The sequence below is a fragment of the Pholcus phalangioides genome, unplaced genomic scaffold, assembly GCF_987345545.1.
Source record: "Pholcus phalangioides strain wild (caught in Gottingen) unplaced genomic scaffold, Ppha-v1.0 ptg000003l_1, whole genome shotgun sequence".
NCBI classification, from domain to species: Eukaryota; Metazoa; Arthropoda; class Arachnida; order Araneae; family Pholcidae; genus Pholcus; species Pholcus phalangioides.
Genome location: NW_028301596.1, coordinates 46,194,362 through 46,205,606, shown reverse-complemented (window position 1 = coordinate 46,205,606; position 11,245 = coordinate 46,194,362). Strand labels below are relative to the sequence as shown.

Below are 11,245 nucleotides of genomic sequence, written 5' to 3'. Positions count from 1 at the left end.
AATGTGAACTTTTCGTTAAAAATAAGCACTTATTCTGGAATTCTTCAATTTCATACATTTGTTTAATCAACACTGCAAAAAGGTCAAAATTTGCAAATGCATATGCACACATAACAAAAAAGTTATTCGAACTCATCCGATAAGTTGTTAACAAAGAGAGGAACAAAAATATTAATGGTGTAGTAGCTGTTTGTGAAGTAGAACCGTCATACAGTGCCGTCTTAACTCATGTTCCCACCCGGGCGCGTCAGTAGAAAAGGGGCTTCATCAAAGCTGTATAAAGATCTCGAGCCGCTTTGGGCCTCATACAAATGCGATCCGGTGGAAAATTTCTAGAATTTGCAACATAGGGCCTCAGAAAAAATCACTTGGCCGGGGAGGGGCATGATGCTCTTAAGACGGCCCTGCCGTCATAATCTGCAAAAATGTCGCTCCTACAGATGTCAAGCTTAATTAATGTTACCGTCCATTGGTTTTTTTTTCCTTCAGAATTTCCGACAGGGGGAAAAAGGGGAGTAGTACGATGACGGCCAAAAAGCTATACAGTACAGTCTTGGACTGAAACGTCTCGACATTTTGACACACGTCTGTCATTAGTAGGGTGACCATACGTCCCGTATTTCCCGGGACAGTTCCGGTATTTTCTCTTTTTTTGGCCGTCCCGACTTTTTGGCAAAAGTGTCCCGGTTTTTCCCGTATTTCACACGAAGCCTACTTGAATTTTTATTCTTTATTAAAGTCGAAGATTGAAATTATTTTTCAACTCAAATTATTTTATGATAGTTACAACTATATAAGGGATATTAATCTTCCACATTTGCCTTGGCAAACGTTTTTTTTCCGTGGAATACATTTTAATCCACTGCAATTTGCAGTAATGCATCATTTCCCGCCATTGTGATTTTTCCGTAATTTCAACAATATTTGGCAACTTTGTTTGGTTTTGGCGAAGTCCCGTATTTTCCCGTATTTGGAATCCCGATGTCCCGTATTTCTTTCGAGGAAATATGGTCAGCCTAGTCGTTAGGAGGTGGTAAGGAAAAAAAAATAACGATCCCTGTCCCCCTCGCTTTTAATAATTGTGCCCACTGGTTGACCGTCTGGTCAGAACTATTACATCGCGGTAATGGTATTCTCAAAATGGGTATTGCAGTTTATCCGACTATCTTTTTCATCTTATCCTCGGGTAAGCCGGGCCATAGTTAGAACAGCATCTGCACCGTTGGAGGCAATTTGGATTCCTCTGGGACTTTTGAGGGCGTTGGCAAAGCGTGTAGGAAAAAAAGAGGCACACGCAAACACTCTTCTCGTCTTGTAACATATTGTTTTCTCATGTCCACAATAGAGGTTCTTGGGGCCGGTCGGGGGTCTCCCTTCGTGGGGCTTGGAGGAGTGTTGGGGTGCCGTGGACCGCGCCGGCGGGGCCTTGTCGCGGGTGTCGGGACGGAGGGGAGTCGCACTCGCGGTGCTGTCCTGACTTTGTCGAGCGGTGATGTGCCCGGGGATTGGGGGTTTGGGTCTGGGGATGTGGTTGTGCTGCTTGGGGGTTGCGGGGTGTTCATCCGAACCGGGTGTGCTTTCCTGGCCGGCTTAAGTTTTCTCCGGCACGCCCCCCAAGTAGTCGCCTGACGTCAAATATGACGTGAAAATTTGGTCATTTTCTCTGAATGACGTCAATCAAAAAAAAATCACGCCATTTCAAAGTCATTTAATGACCACGAACAATAAAGGTCAGGAAATAACGTGATTCTTGATGACCCAAATGAAATATCAGGGCATTGCATGACTTTATTAGCCATGAAGGTCATGAAATGACGTGATTTTTTATGGCGTAAACGATTTTGCGTCATAAAAATCACGAATTTCTTTCCAACTGAAAAATTCTGTTCCGGATGAAAATATAAAAATTATCCAAAATGTTTGTTAATGAACCTTCAGAGGGTGTTTCAAAATTACCCTAGGCCTATTCGTTACTGATTGTCACAAGATAAATGAAGTACTTTTAATTGCGATTTTGTTTTGAATGGAAATGCAAAATTTTTCAATGAGTTCATATAAATTTATCAACGTACGTTATATAAATTATAATTGCATCCATATCATGTTTTTTACGGACGATCAGAAGATCTGTGAAATCTTTCAAAAATTCAAAAGATGCAACGAATTCATTGAGCTAAAAAAAATGAATTTTTTAAAAACTTTTTTTTTTCGATAATTATAAATAACGCAAATAATTATATTTATAATTATATTACTATATTTGTCATGGATAAAAAAATAAAATAAAACGAAAAAATAACTGCCATCGGCTAAACTCAGCAAGAGATTAAACGGTAATTGTAATATAACTAATCAATACTTTTAAAGTCCTCATTAAATAACACCAGCTGGTTGCCGCTACGATAGCGCGATCGGTAAAGGCATGGCATGGGATACATGGGGACAATCCGAGAACGAACCAGGTTCGACTCCGACGTGCCCCAAAAAGTGGTACTTTCCCCCCCCCCGTCTCTCCGAATAGCGCCATCTATCTTCTGAAAGTCTAACTATTTGCAAATGGTCAATTTTTGACGTTTCCAAAATGGACATAATGACCATTTTATCACGTCATGTTTGAGACATTTTATGACTTCCAAAAAACGTTTTTATTGACGTCAGGCGACAACTTGGGCCACGATCTCACAATCAAGTGCTTATATCACAAAAGTGACAGAGCCTGGGCGTGCTCGGTTCTAAGTAAACTAAACACTCTTACCAATGAAGAGATATATGTTACAGACTGAACAAAAAAAAAAATTCCCAGACGGAAAAAATGACTCTAAAAATCTAAAAAAGAGGTCAAAAGGACGAATTTTCCGAAACGTAGGAGGACGGTTGATAACCCTAGCTTCCCTTATAGCCGCTGAGCTAAAAGGAAACCTTTTCTTATAGCTCAGTGCCATGCAGAGAGTAATAATATTATAGAGTGCGCGCGAGGGGTTACAATGTGAATAGGCTGACCATATTTCCTCGAGAGAAATACGGGACATTGCGTTTCCAAATACGGGACATCGCCAATTATCGCCAAAAACAACGCCAAAACCAAACAAAGTTGCCAAATATTGTTGAAATTACGGAAAAATCCCAATGGCGGGAAATGATGCAAATTGCAGTGGATTACAATGTATTCCACGAAAGACAAACGTTCAATCAAATGTGGGAGATTAATATTCTCATATATAGTTGTAATTATCATAAAATAATTTATGAGTTGAAAAATAATGTCAATCTTTGATTTCAATAAAGAATAAAAATTCAAGTTGGCTTCGTGTAAAATACGGGAAAAACCGAGACACTTTTGCCAAAAAGTCGGGACGGCCAAAAAAACAGAAAATACCGGGACTGTCCCGGGAAATACGGGACGTATGGTCACCCTAAATGTGAAGCAAAGATCCGGAGTCACGTGACTCCGGTCAAAAGGCTGGTCAGGGAATCTCGCTGGCAATGCTTTCCTTATGGTTACTCGTATGACTATCTACACGTGCTGTCTTATTTTTCATTAGAATGGTCGCCACGTGTGCTGCTTTCGGATGTTCTGAACGGTTTAGGAAAGGAGGAACATTAACCTTTCACAAGTGAGTACTTTTTTACTTATTCCCCTTCTTATAAATTAACAATTGGAATATTAAATGGACCATTCAATGGATTTCTGACGTAGTCTCAGTTTTTAACGATTCCATTTTGGATTTAATTCAATTAAAGTTCCAAGTTTTGGTAAAATTCAAATGTCATGAATCATTATTAAATGTTTTAATAGAATTTTTGGCAATAAATGATTGAAATTGTGAGTTTTATGAAGTTTTAACTGAAATATGTCTCCGCAAGATTTGGCGATATTTGGCGAGCTAGTGAGTTCATTCGAGTTTTGCTCAACTTGGAAGAAAATATGCTTTTCAGAAGGAGAAATTTATGAAAAATATTCTATTTAAATAGAATGTGAGGAAAACTTTCCCCCCCCCCCCTCTGGACAATTGCAGTTTTGCATAAAAATGCATAACAACCTCTAAAAATAATAGTATTTTTACACACCTGAGATAAAACTATTACAGAAAAGAAATTATTTTATTCATTAATTTGTGTTTGTTGTTTGTGAAATTGCCTCTTCAAACAAGAAAATTAATTATTCAATTGATTTTTTGAGTCAATATCTGTACCAAGACCTGAAGTCATATATTGTGTACCTCAGATGTTATCTTGAAAAAAGAATCATTCTAAAAACGATTTAATACCTTAAATTAAGATTAACATATGCATACTTTTGGAGTGAAGAGATTACGCATGTCACATATATATATACACTTTAAATTATTACATATATACTCTACATGGAATTTTAATTCTTATAATTTAGAGAAATTGATGAGATTCTGTAATTTTCTTGAGTAAAATTTATTTTAATACCTGAAATATTATGTAAGTGTTTACAGTTTTGTGTGATGAGGTTATAAAAGTTTTTTCAAGAATGTTAGAAATGAAACTTTTTCTTATTGTTTGAATATTATTTCACGACTGAATATGGTATGAGTGTGAATGTGTTACATTATCATGGTATAGTCTGCAAAGCTAATAGAATTTCATATGTGTTACGTACGGCATACCGTAAGTGTGATGCGCATACGTTGTCATATGCTTTCTGTGTGTACGTTCGCCCGACCCTGGAGTTCTGTTCGCAAGTATGGAGCCCTTACAAAATCAAGGACATACAGCTCCTCGAAAAGCCACAGAGGTCGTTTACTAAACGAATACCTGGCATGAGCGGTCTATCTTATTGCCAGAGACTTCAATTTCTGGGTTTACACTCACTGGAATGGCGTAGAATCGCTGCAGATCTGAAGATGTGCTACAAACTAGTCTACCAAATTGTTTATCTACCATCGAGAGAGCCTTTCTTTGAGATCATAGACAGGCGAGTTAACCTACGTAGGCATCGCTTCCAAATAAGAATACCAATGGCTAGAAGCAAGGGCATAGCCAGGGGGGGGGACTTGGGGGTCTGGTCCCCCCCGAAATGTGAGAAAATGACCGAAAAAAGGGAAAAAGATGGCCAAATCCATTGTTCTGTCACTTTGGTCCCCCCCCCCCCAAACAAAATTTCTGGCTACGCCCCTGGCTAGAAGGGATTGCTTTTTCCACGGATATAGATGCCGTGTGGCAAGAATATGGAACAGTCTTCCATCAGAACTTGTACGTGCCTCCTACGCAAGATTTGCTTCCACTATTGGGGGACTTCGACCTGGCTCCGTATGCGAAGTGCTTCCCGTACTGACTATTATTATTTTTTTTTTCTTCCAGTATAAGTGCATTTCATGCCTTCTGGGGTTATTGTAAATAAATAAATAAATTACATAACATAATATGATGCATTATAATTATATACTCATAATTAATGTATAATTAGAGTAATTGTAATGTTCTGGAAAGATAATTTTTGTTTTAATAACCCCTAGTATAAATAAATTTTCGAAATTAAAAGTGACAAAGTGAATGAAGAGAATATTTAAAAACATAAATGAAATAGGCTTTACAACATATACGATTTTCTAGCATTTATTTTTACTCCAACATGTTATGTATAATGATAAAAAAATAATTTTATTACACCAAACAAATAAATAAATTTAAATGTATTGATACTATGAAAGAATAAGTGGAGTATAATTATAGACATGTTTCTTAGTTTTTTAATTGATTGAATACTCAATTTTCATATCTCCACTTCCAGATTCCCTAAAGATCTGAAGAGAAGAGAAGTTTGGGAAAGAAATCTGGGACGACAGAATTTCAAAGTTACAGACCATACTTGCATCTGTTCAAAGCATTTCACCAAAGATTCTTTCGACACAAGTAAATTAGGTGGGACTTGGCTTAAACAAGATGCAATCCCAACAATATTTGATTTCCCTTCGAGTTTTTTAAAAACAGAAACAAAGCCGAGAAAAGAACCTAAGAAAAGAATGGAAGATGTTGCACCAACAGGTATGTAATATAATTATTTTGTGCCATCAATTAAAAGGAAATTATAATGAAAGGAAAAAGTTGAATCAGATATTGATGTGAGAGTGATATTATATAAGAGGGTAAATAATTGTAAACATGTAATTGAACCCATACTTTAATAATTCAATAATTTAATTGTATTTAAGGCAGATAAAATTATTGCCAGTACCCATATTAGTAACAAGTTTGCTAACATATATATATGCAGGGTATCCTGTCAGTACTAGGTGGACTTTTATCTCATCAACCCTTCATCATGGAGGTATGATTTCAATTTGAAAAATGAAATCATTGAAATCAGGGTAATTTGAGAAAATTACCCTGTATCGGTTTTGAGAGTGAAAATGCAGAGTGTGTAACAAAATAAAAAATTTAAATTTCTATAGTCTCCCTGTGCTCTAAGTCCTGATTAGAAAGTTTTTGCCGGTCTCTCTTGATGGCAACACAAAAAAGTTCCACGTTTCTAAGTACAATATTCAGAGATATTTGATTTCACAAAACAAATTAAATTCAAGAAAGAACAGCGTTAAATGCGGAAAACTGTTTCACCCAAACTCCCAAATTTTCTCCGTTTTTCGAATATTGCACCAGAAACGTTGTTAGCATTAGGAGAGACAGGACAACAACTTTCTAATTGGAAGTTAGAGTACACGAAAACCGTATAAAAGTTTAAATTTTTTTATTTTGTTATACTCTGTATTTTTACTTTCAAAACTGGTACAGGCATTTTTTGAATGCCTACTGAGCATTTTTTAAATTAGAATGATACCTCTACGATGGACGGTCGATCAGATAAAGGCTGTGCTAGCATTTATAAGATACCTTGTGTATTTATATCCTTACATTTATATGGATATTTATTTCTTTATTGCAATTTGTTTTTTTCCCTTTCCAGAAACCTCTTCTCCACCTCCAAAAAGATTTTGTTATTTGGGAGATTTTCAAGAAAGTGATATGAAATCCCCAACTAAAGCTCAAAAGGCATTTTTGATAGCAATTACAGACAAAAAGCGGAAGTCGTCTGCCATAAAAATCCTTCAACAAAAAAGTAAACGATTAAAACAACGAATATGCAGTCTGGAAGAGAGAATTACAGAATTGAAGTCAAAAAAACGTTATTTCTGAAAGTGCTCAAAATGCACTGGAAGTGAGTTGGCATGATGTATTTCTTTTTTTAGGTTAATGTTTATGTAAATTCAATGTTTCGAAGAAAAAAATGTTTATACACATTCATGTTTTACAGGTCTCTCTATCTAATTCCAGTCAGATATTGTGTAAAGAAATACAGCGAAGAAGAAAGGGAGCATTTTCACCTGAACTTTGAACATTTGCTCTCGCGTTACATTTCTATTCCAGTAAGGCATACGTCAGGAAAACATTCGCTTTGGCTCTCCCCGATCCTGCAACACTGAGGAAAGGGTATAGATCAGTTGATGGTGAACCAGGATTTTCACAAGCTGCACTATCAGCACTGAAAGAACAAGTATATTCTTTTTCCTTAAATAAAAAGAAGCTTATATGTTCCCTGATTGTGGATGAGATGTCTATTCGTCGACATATTGAATGGGATGCCACAAAATTTTCAGGGTATGTTGATTATGGAACGAATCTCGACGATGACCAGTTACCAGTTGCAACTGAAGCGTATGTTCTTATGCTGAATTGCATAAATGGTAACTGGAAGATACCAGTTGCATACTTTTTAATTGCTGGTTTGAATGCATCTGAGAGAGCTAGCATCATAAATAATTGTCTTGAATTGTTACATGAAACTCGAGTAAAAGTTATATCGCTAACTTTTGATGGCACCCAAACAAATTTAACCATGGCGAAAGAGTTGGGTTGCTCATTAAATGTCGATAACATTAACCCTTCTTTCGAACACCCAGTGACAAAAGAAAAAAAATTCAGATTCTGTTGGATCCCAGTCATATAATCTAATTGATCTGAAATTGCTTTGCGTCGAAGGGGATATTATATGATGGCGATGGGAGACCAATTGAATGGAAACATATATCTTCGTTGCACAAACTCCAGAAAGATGAGGGCGTACATTTGGGAAATAAACTTAGAAACCGACATATTGAGTGGGCAAGGGAGAAGATGAAGGTGAAATTAGCAACACAAGTGTTAAATGCAAGTGTTCCTGATGCTCTTATGTATCTCTGATGTGGAATACACCATCCAAATTTTGAAGGATGCGAAGGAACCATTGAGTTTCTTAAAATTTTCAATGACCTTTTTGACATTTTCAATAGTAAAAATGTACTTGCAAAAGGTCGCAAGTCTCCTGTACAAAGCTCAAATAAGGCTGATATCTTCAATTTTTTGAATGAAGCCGAGACATACATAAGAGGCCTGAAGATCTCTGGTTGCTCAGTATTAGAGAGCAACCGAAAAACAGGATTTCTAGGATTTCTTGTAAACATTTACAGTTTGAAAATGTTATACTTGCATATTGAAAACAGCGATTTAACATTTTTGATGACGTATAAAATGTCTCAAGATCATCTAGAGATGTTTTTTAGCATTGTAAGAAGTAAGGGTGGCTTCAACAATAATCCAACAGCGAAGCAATTCAAAGCCGCATACAAACAATTCTGACACATCACCAACTACACTCTTCTGCTTATGCGAATTGCATTCCCCCTAGATGATACTAATATATTAAATGTATCCTCACGGACAAATTTACACCTTGATAGACTTGGTCATTGCCAAATTTCAGACACTGAAACAGATCAGATTGAAAGTGACAAAACTATTATCTCAGACATTAACAATAATTTATCACTTCTCAATAATAACTGTCAGTTATATAGCCAGATTTATAATTAAAAAATTGAAGTCAACAATAAAATGTCACATTTGCCAACATTCTTTAACTCTACATCCAGTATATTCAGAACTAATTGAACAAAAACACAGAGGAGGATTAACATACCCTGGATCTAATACTGAAAAGTTGTGCGAAATTGTAGAGAAAAAGTAAAAGCATGTACAAAAGAAAATCTAATGAGAAAAAATTTAATGCATTTCCTAATTGTGAACACTGATGGATGTAGACGAAAATTTATTTGATGATTTGAATAACCATATGTTAGAACAAGAACCCTTAAATGACCATAAAGCAGTTTTGGTGAAATGCATTTTGTTTCAATACTTCAAAATAAGACTTAACCATATTGCTAAATCATGCACGGAGGATTTACAGAGATTCAAAACTAGAAGTATTAACACAAAAACTACATTATTTAAAGGTCAGTAATGTGAGCAACAGTTTATTTTGTATATAATCTACATTTAACGTAGTCGGCATAGTGTATGTGTTGCAGTAAATGTCAAAAATCCCGCGATTATGTCTAATTATGTATTAAAATCTCCGATTTATAACATTTACCGTAACATGTTGTATATAGACTCACATTATTTGCACAAATATATTCTATATTTCATTTGTGTTTATACTTCATATATGTTTTTATTTGATGTACTGTGTGTATACGTTACACCCACAGTAAATATGATACATTCGGTTATTATGTATAATAACCGGACTGTACATATAACTCCCTATACATGATACATTTTATTGCATTTATCCCTTTTTATCAGTGATTATGTACAATCCCCAGCTCGTATTGATAAATGTGATAAATCGTCAAACAATAACATATTTTCCAGACATTACGCCCGAACTCCCATCTAAGAAGATGAATTCAATCAGTATAAAGGTTATGTTTGCATATGCTGATAAATACAGCAAAAGCCAACATGAACTAAGCCGATGAAAAAAAATCTCTATCTTCGCATTTATTATTAATTTAATTTTTATGGCGAAATATGTGTAGTGCACGCATCTCATACGGACAGAACTAAGTTGTTGAAATAAAGTGATATTTCAGCATGGATTTTTTCCATATTCATCAAACTTACTAATTTCATTTTGAGAATTATTCGATTCATTCCTAAAAAGTGATAAATGCTATGAAATTCATCAAACTTACTAAAAATATTGGTAATTATGCATATATTTACCAACTATTATGCATAATTTCTGAAGATTACGCACAATACGGATTTATCAAATTTACAGTAACATAAACATTATATATTTGTTGTATACAATATTTTGTTTCCTGTGTGTGTGTGTAGATATTTAGAAAGCTATCAAAAACTGTGCCCAAAAAAATTTATTTCACGAAATTTATACTGTTTATATTCACTTCCTTCAAATATTATATATTCAATTAAAATTTAAAAACCCATGTGTTAAGAAATTATTAAGAATTATCCCTTAATGGAAAATTAAAAAATTCCGTTTTCCAATATTTGTTTATTTTATAGAATTTATTTTTTCAAATCTGATATTCACATAAAAATGAGTGAAATTCATTGAAAAAATGAAGGAAAGTTTTCATCAACTTGATCGAGTCAAATTTCGTTACAGCAACATCCTAACTTCTGTGAAAATGCGCCAAATGTAATAGCGCAGAACCTGTTCTTTCCCCTACAATACTGCTCATCTAATCTTCACGTTCGACAAGTTTTTATATCCTTAGTCTATGGTGCCATGGAACAGAACTTGTCTTGACTTGATTTTTGTTAATGTACCTGCTGATGGAGCAGAAAACAAATGTTTACTTTTGGAAGGTCGGCTTGAACTCACTCGTGTGAGTGCTGTTTGACATCCTGAGCTTTAGGTGTCTATATAACTAGGCGGACTCATCGTGTTCCATCTTGAAGTGACAAAACCAGTTGTTTTTTTTTTGTTGAAGTGGCATCAAATCTAGAGATGAGCAAAGTTGTTCTTTTTACGGAACTGTTCCTTTTGAGATAGATCTTTTTATTGAACTAGTTCAAGGGAATTTCTAGGAAAGTTCAGTTCTAGGAACTTAAATGCTCAGTCCCTGACAGGCACCCTATACCCAGTGCCGTCTTAAGGCATGGGGGCCCACCCGGGCACCTCAAGAGAAAAGGGGCCTCACAAAAATGAGATCTGGTTAAGATTTTCGAGAATTCGCCTGGTAGGGCCTCGGAAAACTCATTTGGCCCGGGGACCCATGATGCTCTTAAGACGACCCTACCTATACCCCACTTATAAGATTTTCTGACGCGCTTCATGACAAGAAAATATCTTCTAAACTAGATATTTTTTGAGCTCACCACGCAATTCCACTACGGGAAGAGGATATTCCCGAAACGGCAG

General features: G+C 35.6%; 1 protein-coding gene across 1 annotated transcript; it reads left to right on the top strand.

The window, feature by feature from the left end:
* The first annotated feature begins 3,472 nt into the window (after positions 1-3,472).
* On the top strand, positions 3,473-9,491 carry LOC149088699 (THAP domain-containing protein 1-like). Its single transcript, XM_089249055.1, has 4 exons — positions 3,473-3,614; positions 5,762-6,015; positions 6,932-7,183; positions 7,280-9,491. The coding sequence occupies exons 1-3, from the start codon at positions 3,544-3,546 to the stop codon at positions 7,159-7,161; spliced, it is 555 nt and encodes a 184-aa protein (XP_089105181.1). The 5' UTR covers positions 3,473-3,543; the 3' UTR covers positions 7,162-7,183; positions 7,280-9,491.
* The last annotated feature ends 1,754 nt before the right edge of the window (positions 9,492-11,245 follow it).